Source organism: Chlorocebus sabaeus, chromosome 22 (assembly GCF_047675955.1).
Source record: "Chlorocebus sabaeus isolate Y175 chromosome 22, mChlSab1.0.hap1, whole genome shotgun sequence".
In the NCBI taxonomy this organism is placed as follows: domain Eukaryota; kingdom Metazoa; phylum Chordata; class Mammalia; order Primates; family Cercopithecidae; genus Chlorocebus; species Chlorocebus sabaeus.
In genome coordinates, this window is record NC_132925.1 from 13,216,452 (window position 1) to 13,235,024 (window position 18,573).

General features: G+C 33.4%; 1 protein-coding gene across 1 annotated transcript in view; it reads left to right on the top strand.

Moving 5' to 3' along the window:
- The window catches only part of EPHA3 (EPH receptor A3), a 357,317-nt gene that overhangs the window by 102,986 nt on the left and 235,758 nt on the right, over positions 1–18,573 (top strand). Inside the window, exon 3 of the mRNA XM_007986149.3 lies at positions 1,148–1,808. Within this exon, the coding sequence (XP_007984340.1) occupies positions 1,148–1,808 (661 nt within the window). The remainder of the gene's footprint in view (positions 1–1,147; positions 1,809–18,573) is intronic.

The window sequence follows — 18,573 nt, forward strand, 5'->3', positions numbered from 1 at the left end:
AAAATAATATAGTATGTGGAAATATTATTTATCTTGATTCAAACAGTTAGAAAAATTAACATGTGGTTTAGGACCAGTTGTAAGAGGAACACAGATGTGAAACTCAAGAGTTCAAAAGTTTTTGCATAGGTAATAGAGATCCCTAGAAAACTTTACATTCAAGAATGGCATGGCAAAAGATGTAGTTTCCTGCAAGAAGTAAGCAAAATGGGGCATAATAAGAGGAAAGTATGGACACAGAGATAACAGAAACAACTGGTCTAATAGTTTTAGAATCAGAAGTAACATACTCTTATGATGCTAAGTTAAAAGCTTCTCAAAATTTGTCCTAAAGATCACAGAAAATAGTGCTTCACTGTTCTCAAAAATCTTAATGCTTTTACAGACTTTTTACAGTGAGAAAAGTTGTACTAAGATAACCTTAACTACTGTAACCACAAAACCCCAGATATCTATCTATTTCTTGACTAAGAAAAAGTCCAATGTGGGTGTAAAAGGCTTTAAGAATCAAATGTTTGCCATGTCTTCTGTTTGTCACACATAACTTGATTTTATATTTGGCAGAGGCCAGGGGGTGAGGAACATTTATATTTTTACTTCAAGTTTTCTTTCATAGTTCCCCAATACATGTCCATTGAAATGATAGTACATTAAAAAATCATGCATGCTGATATATAGTAAAAATATCATTTATATTCACTTTATTTTACCTTATATCAATTTTACCAAAAACCTGGCACAAATGGGGAAAAGGTTAATAAGCATGAATTTTAGACAGTATTATTTTTTCTTTTTTAAACAAAGAAAAACACCCCAAAACATGTGAGAAAATCATATCATAGTGTCATTGGAGACAACTGATTCGAGCTTTTGATCCTGGAATGTTTGATTAGGCTCTATTAACTGCTAAGTGATTTTTTCCTGAATATTCAACAAACTTCAATGCAACTGAAATGTGTTCACTCAAATTATAAATTACTTTGTGTCCATTAACTCAGGGAACCTTACAAATAAAAAACCAAAACCAAGAATGTTTTTAAATGAGTAAATGATGACTTATTATATAGTGATGGCTCTGACACCCTTATCTTGTGTTCATTATTATCATTAATTCTGCCTCACTCTCTGTTTCTCTTTGATTCTTCAGTGGGAAGAGATCAGCGGTGTGGATGAACATTACACACCTATCAGGACTTACCAGGTGTGCAATGTCATGGATCATAGTCAAAACAATTGGCTGAGAACAAACTGGGTCCCCAGGAACTCAGCTCAGAAGATTTATGTGGAGCTCAAGTTCACTCTACGAGACTGCAATAGCATTCCATTGGTTTTAGGGACTTGCAAGGAGACATTCAACCTGTACTACATGGAGTCCGATGATGATCATGGGGTGAAATTTCGAGAGCATCAGTTTACAAAGATTGACACCATTGCAGCTGATGAAAGTTTCACTCAAATGGATCTTGGGGACCGTATTCTTAAGCTCAACACTGAGATTAGAGAAGTAGGTCCTGTCAACAAGAAGGGATTTTATTTGGCATTTCAAGATGTTGGTGCATGTGTTGCCTTGGTGTCTGTGAGAGTATACTTCAAAAAGTGCCCATTTACAGTGAAGAATCTGGCTATGTTTCCAGACACAGTACCCATGGACTCCCAGTCCCTGGTGGAGGTTAGAGGGTCTTGTGTCAACAATTCTAAGGAGGAAGATCCTCCAAGGATGTACTGCAGTACAGAAGGCGAATGGCTTGTACCCATTGGCAAGTGTTCCTGCAATGCTGGCTATGAAGAAAGAGGTTTTATGTGCCAAGGTAAGAGCCTTCTCTATTTTTCTTTGAGTGATATTTCTCACCTGTGAGTTTATCATAGTGTCATTAAATAAAATGCACTCAGTCTCAACTCACTTGGCAGGAAAACATGCCTCAAACTGACCATAGTTTGTTTATGGACTAAAATTAATTCCATTTGATGTGGTAATTCATGCTTTGCTGTAGAAATATTAATGTATTTGATTATGCAGTGCTGGCCTGCACCCTACATGAGGTGTTATATATGCTATATTTAAGTTGTTCTGCTGTTTAATAACTAAGGTAATCCTGTTCTAGACCACCTGAAAGAAAAACTTTCTATCTCTTTTATGTAGAAAGTTGAGAAATCTTTAGCACTCAGCTAACCGAATTCTAACAGCATTAGATACTGTGGTGGTTTTTTATGCTGGTGCTCATCTAGCTCATAGCAATATTTACTTCGCTGCTATAAAGTACAGTCTTTTCTTCACTGACATCTGGGTATCAAATACATGTTTACTTACAAGAGATTAGTGCTTTTAGAAGATTATTTGATTTAAAAATCCAGAGCTGATGCCTCAGTGTTTAATGTATGCAGGCATGATTTTTAAGTGTCTTTTGCACCGTGATTTGGCTCGTTTTAGTGCTCAGAAGATTATTTGTATCATCCTTTAGGCTTGAATGCCTATTGATATTAATATAACATCACAGAACAAGAACTCTTTAATCAAGTTAATATTTATTAAAATCACTTTATATTTTAAGTGGAATCAATTAAAAGACCATTTTATATAAAATTATGTATATCAGCTATGCTATATCATATAATTTCACTTAATCCCAAAATTTACTTAGCATTAGGCAAGGTTTTATGCTGAAGAACACACTAAAATTGTTACTCAAAATTTAAATGAATAAATACATAGGAGAAGTTAAGTATATTGTCCTTGAAATTTTGTCCATTTTAATGCCTTTGCTTGCTGTTACACTCTGTCAAGTCTGGTGTTCTACTCCTGGTTTCATAATCAGTCACTTTTCTCAAATGCATGTGGAATAAATGAGCCTACTTTGTATATAAATTGTCCTCTTTAAATCTGAACAGAACATAATATTTTGCTTTTGACTATAGACATGGTTTACAGAAAAAAAAAGACATTTTAAATGAGAGTAAATGGTTCATTCTAGCTTCATACTTCTCCATGCTTTTTAGATCCTTGGAAAACACCATCAGAATACTCTTCCAAAAATGGTTTTGAAAGTTATAAAATTAAAACAACATACTAGCTACTATTTGCTTGTACAAATGAGTGAAGAAAAGTTGCAGTAGCCTTTATATTCCACTTTGAATTGAATTTTATCAGTAAGGTATTTGTTTATGTTATGTGGTATTTGTGAGATCTATTTTAAATAAAATCATGAAAGCTTATTCCATAAGGAATTAAAAAGTTGCCCATTTAAGATATATTCAATGCACACCTACTTCGTGGTAAGTACTGTAGTAAGAACTCAAAGATTTTTTGTTAACATTCATTAATTAGTCACTTACTAGATGCCATACACTGTGCTGATTTGCTAAGTAATGTTCATGAGCTATCTCATTTATTCCTCAAAATAACCTATCAAGTACATACTATTACTCTTTCCATTTTAAAATCACGGAGAATAAAGCTTTAATAGGTTCAATAGCTGGCCTTATTTCCCTCAGTGAGTTAGTACTGGAATTGAGATCTGAAACCAGGTAGTCTGACTCCAAAGGCTGGAGTCTTCACATCAACCCATGCTGCTTCCCTGTGATTCGGTGAAGAGTAACTGAGACTCGGAAACAAAGGACACAGATTCCACTTTAATTGGAACACTGTATTTTGAAGGATGAGAATGGCCACAAAAAGTGAACACAAAGTAGCCAAAGATCTAGAAATATAACCGTTATCTGTACTAGTTTATTTCCAACTTTTTTATTTCTAGATTTTTAAGAAAGAAGAATTACTTGCCAAAAGACCATATTTTAGGAAGACTAAGTTTAGGTCGAGTGGCATCTGATAAAACTGGATATATGATTTGTCAAGTATCTTAGACATGCAAATTTAATTGTATAAGTGTTTCTGACCTTCTCTGAGTACAAAGTAATAATGTGCCAGACACAGGGGAAATATAAATAAATAAAGTTATCGTATCTACCTTCTGGGAGCTCACTATCTAGCATGAAAGACGGACACAAAAATGAATGATTTTAATGTGAGACAGACCAGTATGTCTTCAGCCAATGATACAATGTGCCTTAACAGTGAAGGATAAGAAGAGATTAAGTTTGAATATTTTACGATAAATAGTAGGAAATGTTAATTAATAATGGGAAACCTTTGCATTGAGAGTTTTGGACTCTTTTATTGTTATTTTGCATAGAAACATTTGGAGTAGCAAGAAAGGGCTAGCTACCTTACACAGCTTACACATTCCAGAAGGTGAGATTTCTAATTTGTTTATGGAATCATTATATCAAAATTTCAAAATGCATAGGCATCCTATTAGAGTACTATCTTCTGAGTTTGTGTCACAGGGATACCTTAAAAAGGATCTAAACTTCATTACTGGGTCATTTTCTGACTTTAGTAATAAAATATTATAAATTTTATATTCCACTCTAAACAAATAATAGGCACAGGTAGAGTTCATTGAACTGAAAGATGAAAATGTGGCAATCTCCATTTGATAGGAAAAAACATATTAATTAAAATGTTTCATATTTTAAAAGCATATTTATCAATTTCAGAAGTATAAACAAAAGCTCTGGTATATAATGTTTACTTTCTAAACAGTTCAGTTTTCCTGAAATAAGAAACAATAGTCAAAAGTATCCTTGAACCATTTCTTTAAACAGTCAACAATTATTGAGCCCTTAATAGGTGTCCAATACTGTGTTGAACACTAGAAACAGAATAATGAACACTGTTATTGCTTAGTTTGGTTCACGGTCCAAAAACGTGTGTGAGAGTGTGTGTGTGTGTGTGTGTGTGTGTGTGTGTGTGTTCTAAAATGTTTTTCTCTCTACCTCTGAAAGAACATAGATTTTTTTAAACTAATTTATGAAACAGAACTAAATTAACACTAATTTCTAAACATCTAGAAAATAAGCTATTATTTTTGATAGGGAAGGAAATATTGGTATAGGAGGAGATGAGTGATGAGAAATGAAGATTTTTCTGCATTAAGATGCTTTATGTTGCCGGGTTCTCCTCCTCCTCCTTTTTTTTTTTTTGACTAGGGAGGTTAGGAAAAAAGAAAGCTAAGAATAATAAATGGTGAATTTTTATCTTTCAATGGCTGTTTAGAGAGAGAAAGTAAAGGAGGGTAGAAAGAAATGTTGGTGGTTAAAGAATCATTCAAGAATCACATGCCAAACAAACTGGGAAAAGTACCAGGAAGGTAAAGAGCACTTATTACACTAAATTTGGTAAAATAGAAATGCATGTAGAAATAACTATGCAAGTTTAAACTGATAAGGAGTAGTAAATAGTAAGGAAGGTAAGAAATTATGTGTTATACTGTTTACTAGAAATTCATCTAATATATTATTTGAAAATATGACTTTTGTTTAAATACGTTATCTCTCATATTTGAGGAAAGAGAAGGATAGTGTAATATATTTTATTTAATTTACCTGGTATGTAACTTAAAACTTATTTGGACCATGTTTCTGGGATCTGGGAAGACTTGCTGGATTTTGACAGCATGATCAAATGCCAGGTTGGGTTGTTTTTTGGGGAGGATGTTCATAAACCTCCTTTTAAAAGGCTAACACTGAAAAATTAAAATTATAAAGTGACACACTAAAACTGAATCATCTGGCATTTGCTTTCAAGCATTGGTAATATTTTACTTGATTATTTCATTTGGACATTTCATATTTTTTACATCCCAGCATAACTCTTCTTACTGGTTTTCTCTTTTTAAGATTGGAAGTGTGGGAAAATTTTGTATTAATACCAAGGAAACATCATGATCTTTTTTTCTCTCTCTTTTTAATCCTGGCTAATGAATTATGTTATCTGTTTTGGTTTAGTTTGGAGAGGAGAGATGAGAATGCTAATGGCTTTTTATATAGTCAGTTAATTACATTTGAGTCAGATAGCAGAAGGTTACTATAAATATTCCTTCTCATACAAACTTTGTTTAGACTTAGTGTACCAAATACCTTATTAATGTCACTGAAGAATTTGTTGCTCTGTGCTTTATCTCTGCACATTCATTGTGGAATGCTAACGTTATCCCTTCTTCTTTTACATTAGCAGCTAAATAGAAACGTGTATTTGATGTGATGTATGAAGATGCCTAGACTTTTTGATGACTATCCAGAATTATATTTGTTTTACTTATGACTTAGGATACCAGTTCTTACTCGCCACTCATTTCTCTGTTAATTCAGAAACTCTTAAAACAGCTGCCAAAGTTTCAATAACAGGATGATTTTAAGACTCTGCTTGCTCTGACAGAGGCGCTAGAGAAAATTGAAAACCTTAGTATATTCTTCGCACCTACTAAGTCTATGTGCACAATCAGAGGGCACCCTCTGGACTTGCGGGTGTTCCTGAGTGTGAATGAGTTCAGAAGCATTCCTTTCTCGTTGTTTTTTGTCTGGAAGTTCCTTAAGGGCAGACACCATGAATGTCTTTTCTTAGAAACACCTTGCTTAGAACTTGGCAGAATCTAATTGAGTTGGTTCTCAATTAGATACTTATAGGATGTGTAATTACTGGGAGATTTCTATGCCAACTATCCATTCTTAGACTAGAGATCCTGTAGAGAATAGACTTTACATTATTTATCGTTGATTCCACTAGGCCTTTCAGAATGCGTTGCAAATAAAGATGTTAATTTTGTCTAATTTGAAATAAACATATTTGATTATTAGGTCACATACAGTTACAGCCAGGCAATAATAGATTCATCTGACTTCTCGTTAGAATAGCGAATAGATGATGAAGTAAAGGAATAACAAATATTTTTATGATACCAAATATCATACTTTTTTCTTTTATGAATTTATGATGAATATTATTTTTTCTGCCTTAAAATAATCAATTGTTTCTAGATTAATACCTGTAATAACACAACAGTCTAAACAATTTTTGTAGGTGCTGAAATATATTTGGCCTTTTTGTCCCCTAAATTTACTGATCTAGTGCGTAAAGCATTGGTTCACCTTGTAAAGACTACCGTATAATTACCGAGTTCCTTACCTTCAGTTATGAAAAATTTCCTTTCCCTGAGGTTAAAATGACAGCTGTCTGTTTTCTCTTTGCCTTTAACAGTTATACATCCATGATTTTTCCAACCAATGAATTTATTTAAATATAAAATATGGCACTGTTAAGTAATAAGATAAATAACTTCAACATAACAAATTAAACAGATGCATTATAGCTTTATAATAGCTATCAAGCCTGATTTATACAAGATTCTATGTCTTCTCACCAATTTATGTACATTAATATAATGCAAAAAACTTCCCTGCACTTGTCCTCAAATTTCAGTTTGCATTTAATTGTTCTATTTAGCCGAAGGCTCTTGTCACTAACAAAGTGTTTGAGGGGTTGGGCTTAAGAGTCCCAGGAATGCAGCTTATTAATTTTGTGGCTAAACATTTTGAGCCTTAGTTTCTTTATCCACAAAAGGGATGGACTTCAAAATGGCCAGTCGATGTATTGCTTAGTCCATTGCAAAATGTACACCACTGGACACAAGGTATTTGAACGTCATTATTTTCAGTCATCAGAATCCCTGAAAATGTGTTACCTTCCTTGTTTCCTTGTTTCAATACATTTTAAAACATTTAGATATGACAAAATCACCCATTCAACAGCTTACCTTAGACCTTAGACATATTTTAGGAGACAAAACATGTCTTTGATGAATGTATATATTTGTGTATTCATTATTTATTCATTGATTGCCCACCTTCTTCCAAACAGGATTGTGCTTTTCTAAAGAGACATTTTTTGTTGTTGTTCAATTAAACCTCTAGTCTATTAAACCATGGGTGACATTCCCTCCATTATCTTATTGTTAACTTTTATTTTTCTTCCAAACAGCAGTGACACTTGATTTTTCCCATCTGGTATTGGACTCAGTCTCTGTTATTTTTTTATAGTATGGATCTTTCCCACTGATTTTTCAAAAGTGCCTTGAGTTTACAAATGTACATTTTTATATTGTTTATTCAGAAAGACTTTTAGGTTTTAACTGATTTGATTTAAGGAAGTATGATTTAGGAAATAAGCAAACAGCAGCAATAAAAAAATAAAGTTAAAATGCTACATTTCAAAACTGTTCAGCCTAGGTTTTGTTCATACTATGTTTGTGCCCTTATATTCCTTATATAAAAGACAAGGTTAGATAATTGGAAAGGATATACCAATAAATAATGTCCTTGCCTTGAAGGAATCATGTGAATCAAAAATCAGTAAGCAGCTAAGAAAAAGAAAAAAAAACTGATTGAAACATTTTACCTGACTCTGGATAGAACTAACTTATCTATTTACTTTGCTTTATATAGTTGTTACGTATACTTAAGAATCGCCCAAATAGCATAAAGGCAGTGGAGAAACAGTATAAGTTGTATGAAGTATATGTCAAATGTGCTTACATGAATTATTATGTGATTATTACTGGAAGTCTTTGATCAAATTATGTCAATGCACTATCTAAAAAGTAGTTAAAGTAAAAACTTATTTTTTAATATGAAAAGTGAGAGAAAGCAAGGGAATATATTTGGTTTGTGACTTCTTAAACGTTGTAGCTCATTTTTGAGTCTGTATAAAAACAATATAAATTTAAACCATGGATTTGCATGTTTAGGAAAATAGAAATGTGAATTCTTTGTTCTGTATATACTACAAATCAGATTATTTTGAACACTCAGGCACAATTTAATTGCAAACATGTTTAGGAGAAATATGACTGTGGTTAAATTTAGGGAGTAGAGCAAATTCATATCTAAGCATTTGAATACCTCATAATGAATGAGTTAAATGATAAGCAATGAACCACTATAACAGGCCTTAAAAATCACATGAAGTTCCATAAATGTTAGTAACATTCTTACACAGGATTACAATTAAATAAGACTTACTGTGTTTTAGTAAAATATGAACTGTTTTACCTTATTCGGGTTAACTTTAGTAATATAATTTCACCAATTCTGTCCAGAGGGAAAAATCTTAAAACACATTTTCTCTTTAAATAGGCATTTCACTCTACTTTATCCAACCTAAAAGATGATTTTATAGGTCATTATTAAAACATACTTCTAAAGCTCTAATTTAGCTCACAGACATTCCTTATCAGATGACTGTGGGGTATCTGCTTTATAGTATCAAGTTCTGTTCATTAAATTATTATTCTTACACCAAGTTCTTTGGGCTTTTAGATGCTTTGACGGGTCTAGTGTTTCAAATGTACAAATGGTAATTTAGGTAATATCAATATGCCAAATGTATAATCTTTGGGAAACATAAATGATGTGTCCACTGAGTAGTTTATTTGTTTGAGAGACTATGGTAATATATGGATTAAGCTTCCCAGGGCAGTATTCACTATGAGAATCTAAGACATCAGAAAATAATTTCAGTTGCAGAAAAAAAGTAGCTCTCATTTTACTTGAAAGCAGTTGTTTCCATCATTTCATTTTCAGTTTCCTTTCCAAAGGAAGATCAGAACATTGCTTTGTAGACAACTCACTAAATATCTATTAAATGTAAACTTATCTGTAAAGTGATTGAAATTGTTCAAGCAAAAGACATATCTAAGTTTCTTTTGTCTGTGAAGGGTGAGATATTGGTTATTGTGTATAAGTAAAAATTATAGTTCTTTTATCATCTTAATAAATATTATCTTGTCAGATTGCTCGTGAATCTGCCATCATAATTTACTGTCAAGGCTGGTTGGACCCTAAAGAAAGTCTTGAAATTCCTTTTCTTTAATTTAAGCTGTTTTATATGAATGACCTTCCTTAGCTCTGATTTGCTGCGTGCCACTTTGTTAAACAACTTCTGTTAAAGCACACATGTTATATAATGTATGGCTTTTGTAAAGAATATTCAATTCAATTCAAACTTATCTTTTTTATTCTAACTATTCAGATATTATAAAAGCTTCTGTGTTTCCAACTTTTAAGATGCAATGTAACCATTTTTTTCAGAATACATGTAATGATTCCAAAGAACGATTATTGATATTTCATTAACTTTTCCAACTAATGTTTCTTTTTTTTTTTTTTTAGTCAACTTCTTCCAGCGTAAGGTGAATAAAACCCTATGCAAAATAAACTGAGAACTAGATCTTTTTTTCCCTCTTGATGGACTTAGATTCTGTGAAATATACTGGTAATAGTTTCACAAAGATGGCTTTGTCAGCACAGATTCATTGAACACTTTCCACCTTTTTTTCCTGTGATTTCTCCACCCCTTTCACTTCTGTCTGTGTTTAGAGTTTTGACAATCCCTTATTAGTTCCAGAGTAGAACTTATGAGAGCTAATAAGGGTTTACATTACAGCTCTGACAGCTGGCACTAAAGTTTAATAGAGAGCAATTGTAAAGAAGTATAAGTGTTGATAATATATGATGAAAGTGCTCTTAAAGAAAGCCTTTTGGAAATAATCACATAACTAGAAAAACTGCATATATACTCTTTGGTTGTAGCTTCTCATCTTCTAGGATGCGGGCAAAACATTCTGTTGGCAGATGACTCTGTAATCGCTTATGGATGCCTTTTCTAGGAACAGAATCCAGGATCGTTAAACAAACAAGAACAAAAACCAAAAAAAAAAAACCCAACTCTAAACCACTATTTCTATAAATCTCTGAAATTCATGTTAATTGTCCTTTAGAAACACAATCATAACGTGGATATCTAATCGCAGATTCATTCTGTGCGAAGAGACCCCAGGGATTCCAAAGGCAAGTCATTGAGATCATGAAGGCCATAAACCCCACGTAATCCACCACAGACTTTTTGTATTATTAAAAATAAACAAATAAAAAGCAAGAATGGCTTCAAATATAGAAAGACCCTGAGTGTAAAATATTTCTGAATTATCTGTTCAATGGTCAGTTGCAATGCCACAAAAGGTTAAAAGAAAATGCTGCAATTGAAAACAGCTGTAGCTTTTTTGACATGAAGACTAACTTTCAACAAAGAGAAAGCATATGCTATGAGATGAGGGAATACCTGAATTTATTTGTGCGCCAGGAACATGTAAAGTTTTATGAAACTGAGAAGTGAATCTGAATATATAAATAATTGGAAAGGAACATCTTTGCTTCTCTGATAGTTATTGGAGAGGAAAATTTGTATTTCAGAGATTTAGATTCATTTACTGTTTATCTCATGTTTCTACATTGAATATAGAATATTTCAATCTATCATCATGCATAAATGTTTTATGGAATACAGAATTGATTAATGTATTGAATTGGGGGGAAGAAGGATACAGTTCTTGCTATAAAGCATCTTGGATTCTAAAGGAGATATGAACTGAATCTATCTTAAAAGGAAGCAAGCATGCTATTCATAAGGAAAAACGTCTGGTAAGCATGAAAGACAAATGTTGTTTAGAGACTCATTATCTGCTGCTAAAATGTCATCAGAGTTGAAGTTTCAATCTCCATGGAGTTTATTTAATATTTCATCATTTGCCCATTTTTTCTCAGCAACTTTTTTTTTCTTTTTTTTGAGGCAGAGTTTTGTTCTTGTTGCCCAGGCTGAAGTGTAGTGGCGCGATCTCGGCTCATCGCAACCTCTACCTCCCGGGTTCAAGCAATTCTCCTGCCTCAGCCTACTGAGTAGCTGGGATTACAGGCATGCACCATCCCACTCAGATAATTTTTTTTTTTTTTTTAGTAGAGGCAGGATTTCTCCATGTTGGTCAGGCTGGTCTCGAACTCCCGACCTCAGGTAATCTGCCTGCCTCAGCCTCCCAAAGTGCTGGGATTACAGGCGTGAGCCTCCACCTCCATGCCCTGCCCCCAACAACAATTTATGAGTGTCTGCTATACCAAATGTCAACTGGAAATGTGGCACTAAATAAAACAGAAAAATGTTCCTGCCCTCAAGGAACTTAGATTTTAGTGGAAATATTAAGAAACCAAATGTTAATACAGATCCTTCCAGTGTATTACCCATAGAATTCTGGAGTCTACACCAATGTTCCTAACCCAGGTGATACTGCCTCCAAGAGGCATTTGGCAATGGTTAAAAATATTTTTGGTTCTCACAGCTGAAGGAAGGGGTTGCTTACTGGCGCCTCCTGTGTAGATGCCACACATGTTGCTAAATATCCTACAATGCACAGGGCAATGTTTATAGCAAAGAGTTATGCAGACCAAGATATAAATATGTAGTGGGAGGGTTGAGAAACTCTGGTCTAGTTTAATCCCTGTCCTTTACAGATATGTATATTAAGCCTAAAGGTTCGAATTATACATTAGCAGAGCCCGAATTGGTACTTGACATCTTGTGATTGTACTTCAGGACACGTTCATTCAGGGATTTTCTTTAAAATTAGTGAATTTTTGAAGGCATATAAAGTCTTTCTAACTACTTAGATGATTGGAAAGTGACACCTTTGCAAGAAAAACAAAACTAAGGTGGCTTTTTTTCTGGGAGACAGAAGAAAGATTTCAGGAATAGTGACATGAAGATGGATATTTTAAAACTGAAAAAAAAAAGTTACTTGCAAAGAGCTGGTTAAAGTGACTGACATTCAGCGGGTAGAGTTTCATAATCTAAGAACTGAGAATGTGAATGGAGTAATAAAAGAGATATCAAAGATAAAGCATTTGGAGGTTGAGGGTGTTTCCGTATGCAAACAATTCAGACAGCTGTTACAGAGTTAGTTTCCTTTGAGGATATTCTGACGTGCTGACATGAAATCAGATCTGACATTTGACTCCCTTTTTTTCTGTAACATGATACTAATACAAAAATGACAGGTAGATGTGGTTCTATTTGAGGACATATTGTGTTAATAGTGTTTGTATAAAAAGTTTCTATGCTTTAGTTCTAGGACTGGTCCTTTGACAATTACAGTGGCACTTTGATATCAGCTGTTTCTTTTAAAAATAGCCATTTCTTTCCTTTTCCTTTAGCATGTAACTGAGCTTGGCACTTCATTTAATCCTCCCAACAACATATGAGGTTGGTGGAATCATGTCTCCATTTTGCACGACAGAAAACCGGAGACTTAGAAAAATCAGACAATTGTGCAAGGTCACAATCAGTAAGTGGTTCAACTGGAATTTGAATGGTAAAACTGGAATTTGAAAGTGGAACAGACCACTTGTGTGGAACCACTGTTTCCTACGCTTCCTGGTGGAGAGGGTCAGGGGAACCTGAAGCTCATCAGCCTGCTTTACCAGAAATAGCCCCTGAGGCGCAGAGTATGTTTACTGTAAGGATGCTTCTCAGGATGTTACTCAATACTTTCCACTGTGTCCTCTCTCTGGGACCAATCAGACATTTACTTCTGACTCCAAGGGTGGGAGTCATTGTGTTCCTTAAGCTACTCACTTGGTTTTGCTTTTGGATATTGATTCACGTAATGGTCATCGTATCTTGTTTGCATTCCCTATAGAAGAGCAGAAAATTACGTGTCTTCCAGTATCTGACAAACATACATAGATACGCTCTCTCAACATGCCTTTTAAATACTAAACTCGCTATTTTATTTGTTCTCTTTACATACCCTTTTTCGTCTACTCTTCAGCTTCTAAAATGTATTTTATTGTAATCTGTTCCATCTTGAATTCTGGCAATGCTTTCTCAAATATGAAAACTCATACATACATTTAAATTATTCTTTATTCATTGCCTAGTATGTACCCAGTGATTAATATACCATTTGATCCTCAACAAAAGCCTTATGAGGTAAATATTATTAGCGTTATTTTATCAGAACAGGTCTAAGAAAATTTACTAATCTGAGCAGTGTCACAATGCTAGAATGTAAATTCAGGTATGGCTGACTCTGAAACCTGATGCTTTTTATAATATAATATGTTAATAATTTTCATCTGAAACGCTTCTGCAAGTCACCATAATGAGAAAATTTGCAAGTTCTTGCTGCCAAGGGGATGGTTGGAGAAATTGGTTATAATAGTTGAGAAAAAAAGATTGGCAGTGGTTATATAAAAAGCAAAATCTTCATATTAATTAATATAACACCTCTTTCTTTAATATAGAATTAGGTAAGCCTCTAACACGCAAATCTTTTCACAGGGCATCTCTGGCCTTTATTTTCTAGGCATGTGGAACTGAGCCACACCTCTAATTGCTTCTGCTTCTGTTTCCATTGCTCCTGCTGTTGCTGAGGACATGATTGATAGGAGATGATGGCTAGTGGAGAACCAGGGCTCAGAAAGACACTTGCTATGTGCCCAATGTGTATGCTTGCACAATATGCTTCATTATTAGCTTGACAGATCTCCAAGTGGCAGATTGGGAATCAGTTTTGGACCTGGCTAGCATTTCTGTTACAGACATTGGGTTTTTATAAAGCTCATAAATACATATATGTATGTATATACCTATACATACACACACATATATACACACACATGCATGTAAATATATAGATGTATATGTATACTTGTGTGTGTATATGTATATAAACACAAAATACAATATGTGTATTATATAAATATATATTATATATAAAATATATGTGTGTATACACAAAAATATATGTATGTATAGATGTGTATATATGTGCATGTTATCCATGTCCATATACATATATGCACTTAGCACTATATACTTAGTACATATATATTTAATAAATGTGTATTTATAAATGTACATTAAATTCTGTTTCTAAAAAATTGAGAAGAATGAAGGCTGTAATAAAATATCAAATGAGTTTCTGATGGTATTGAACTGCTGCACACATTCTTAAACTTCTTTTATTGCTTTTAGAATGAGGCAGCACACAAAATACATTAATCAATATAATATTTATAACTTCCAAAACTTGAAGTGGTAACACATACTGATGAATCTTTGCACTTCATTAAGTGAATGAATGTGGCTTAAAGTTACAGACTTCTTAAGTGTCTGATCTGGTTGTTTTATACAAGGATTATGTGTGAAACTATTTTCCTTTGAAAATGTTATTGGTGTTACAGATTACAAACTTTTGTGTTGCTGTTAAATATTTCTTAGTCTTTTAAGCTTTACAAAATCTAAAAACTTATTTAAAGCAACCCTTTCGTTTATATAATACAACTCTTGAAAAACATTGATGGTCAAGAACAAGTAATTACCAAGGGCGTTCACTGTTTATTCTTGTTATGCTTTCATGACAAGATGTATGCTGCTTTAAAATCTATTTTTTCTCATTTTTAAAAAACTCCTCTTATTAACATTCCCAATAAATCAAAATCTGTGCAAGATGACGGGTGGCATTATGGTGTTCTATGAGTGCTTCAGTGCAGAACTATCAGGAAAAGGAGGCTGAAAGGAAGTGCTGACTCCATCCTTCATACGGTTGATGGTTGCTCTTATTAGTGATGAAAAGAAAATGAGAAAATGCATTGGTTTGCTTTTTATTAAGCACAGTAGGTAAAGCAGATGAATGCTTGAAGGCTCATTGAGCTGCCATAAAGAAATTTAAACATTGTTCATATTGGCTAGTCGCCAGGCTCATGCTGCAAACTCCAGATGAGGGTCATGATTGCAGAGGAATTGTCAGCTCTATTGGTAGACAGTTTCTGTACTTTCCTAGTCTAGTAATAAACCTGACATTTACCCAGCAGGGTTGGTGGGATTATGCTTGTTGTACATGACTTGGTATCCTTCTTAATTCCTACAAAATAGTTAAGATTTCTTAGTGTAAAATGATGGTGTGGCTTGACTTTATACATTTGGATTTTATTTGTATCATTGTATTATAATACCTTATATGTGTGAATAAATTTAGCTTCCTCATATGTAGATCTAGAATAATAGAGTAAGAATAGAGAGAAAACTGTATAATAAAGTGTTAAAATATGGTTAGTAAATATGGTTCTACATATAGTAACTAATTTTTTAAGTTAAAAAATCAAGCTTTGTTGTCATTGTAATTTGTAATCTTTCTAAGATGAGCAGTGTGCTTTCCACTTCTTTTTAAATTCTTTCAAAGCCTAGTTCAAAATCTGAACACAGCTTTTGTGTGAATAATGATGATTATTTTATCAATCAATATTTTTGCTTCTTTATTAATAAATATACTATAGCAATATATAGCAAAAAATATGAAGCAATAAGAAAAGATGGATAACTTTCTTGAATGTAGGTACACAAGGGGGATGTAAACCTGGACATTTGTTACGCTCTCATTTGAAGTTTATTTCAGAGATGTATAACATCTCTTCTATCTGCACAAATAATTTTCCATAAAATCTGTTCAAAATTAAGCTTCATAAAATAAAGATGTAATCCAAAGATTTGGCTGAGTGATCATGCTGGTTGACTAAATATTTAAATATTGAGACTGCCAGGGCAAATGAGTTGGAATAGTTAATTTATGAGAAAATGATGAAACAAATTCTGCTATATTTAGCTAACACCAAATTTGCCTCAAATAAGTTTATTTTTTTTTCCACCTTCATTTTATTTTTAAAAAGTTACAAAAAGAAAGTAATAATAAGAAGGTAACTTTTAATTTCTGAAGAAGGAAGATGGCTACAAATAGCCATTAATTTCTATTAAAGGTATAGATACTCTTATAAAGCATACACCTTTTGGTCAGGCACAGTGGCTCACGCCTGTAATCTCAGCACTTTGGGAGGCCAAGGCAGGCAGATCACTTGAGGTCAGGAGTTCAGGACTAGCCTGGCAATCATGGTGAAACACTATCTCTACTAAGAATACGAAAATTAGCTGAGAGTGGTGTCATGCACCTGTAATCCCAGCTACTTGGGAGGCTGAGGCAGGAAAATTGTTTGAATCCTGGAGGCGGAGGTTGCAGTGAACCGAGATCACATCACTGCACTCCAGCCTGGGCAACAGAGCAAGACTCTGTCTCAAAATAATAATGATGATGATGATAATAATAATAATAATAATAATAATAATAATAATAATAAAATAATAAAAAACATACACTTTCTAAATACTCTTTGAATGCTGAAAAATATAAATGGGAAGGGTTAAACAGTGACTGCGATTAGTGAGATTAGCTTTCCAATTTAAAGCAAAATTTAGCAATCAAATTCAATTAAAAAGAAATGGATTACTTTAAGGATGTAAAAATGTGAAAGTTATTTGGAAATTATCAAGTTATTTACAAGTGAAATTATCCATCTTGGAATAACTATGCTAAGATATAAAGACTTGAAGGTAGTAATTTGTAATCACATTTTATTTGCTATTATTCATTCACTGGTCAGTCATGGCTACGATTATGTGCTGCTGCTCTGATGGCTGTAAGGATCAGAAAAAAATAATGCTTTCATAATCCAGTAGATTCTATGACTGGAAAAGTCAGTGAAAATATTCTATGACTCCTCGGAAGATATTCTTTACTTACTCCAAAAGTTTTTGGTGTGTTCAAAACAATTTTCTAAAACTACACTAGGTATGAAAGTAAACCTTGTGGAACCTTTACATTTTCTAACAACTGTACCGTATTATACATCTCAGCCTGTTGCATATTGCTACATTTCTCTCAGCTTAATAGTTATTGTGTTCTCTAAGATGATGCCAGTTTATAAAATTTGGTCATAGTAGACTAATATATTTTCAAAGAAAGTTGTATTTTTTCCCCAAACAATTTTACAGAAAACGTCTTTGGTAAAATTGCTAAGTGAGGAACATAGGCCTACAAATACATCCCCTAGGTATACCATAAGCTCATAGTGACGTCCTTTACTCTTTCAGGAACACCGAGGCTGCAGTCAGAGCCCACCCTATTTTAGGTACATAGTTTTAATGTGCTGAGTAATTTGGTTTCAAAGCTCATAGGAGATGAAAATCTGAAACTTGAAAGGGGTAAAGAAGTACATAGAGTGAGTATACTAAACATCACAATTGGCAGCCTGAGAATAGGAAAATGACCCAAGGGTCTATGATAACATACACACGTGTTCAAGTTACATTTGCCTGGGGCCACTGTGGACCACAGTCTTCTATGCCTCAGTAAACTCTGAGTGTTCACAGGACTGCAAAGTACATAAAGCAAATAAAAATATTCATAGTTGTGACCCTGAGACATCAATAAATGTTTAAATTATATTCACTCCACTCTGGTAAAGAATCAAATCATTATATAATATATTTTATATTTCCTCCATGGAAAACAAAGATTAGAAACATCGTTGCTTTAATCAGTATAAGTCGTATAAATCAGAGGTCCTGGGGTTTATCTTGGCTCTACCTCTTATTCCCTATGGGACTGTGGACAAACTGTGTAACCATTCTGGGTCCCAGTTTCCTCACATATAAATTGGAGATAACAAGAGACAACAATAGCATCTCCTTGGTAGTGCCATTGAGAGAATAAAGTGACATCATGTTTTTAAAATGTTCAACACAGGTCCTGGCACCTAACAAGTACTTTATAAGTGTTAGACTTATCATAAGAGGAATAAATCCTTACTATGGGGAAACATTAGCTATCTAGAAAGTTTTTTTCCTAAAGTTCCAGGAATCCAGAGAACTGAAGTTTTATTATATGTCAACTAAAATACCAAAATAAACAAAATAAAATTTAACTAAACAGTATACAATTTGTCATAACATGCAGTATTTCT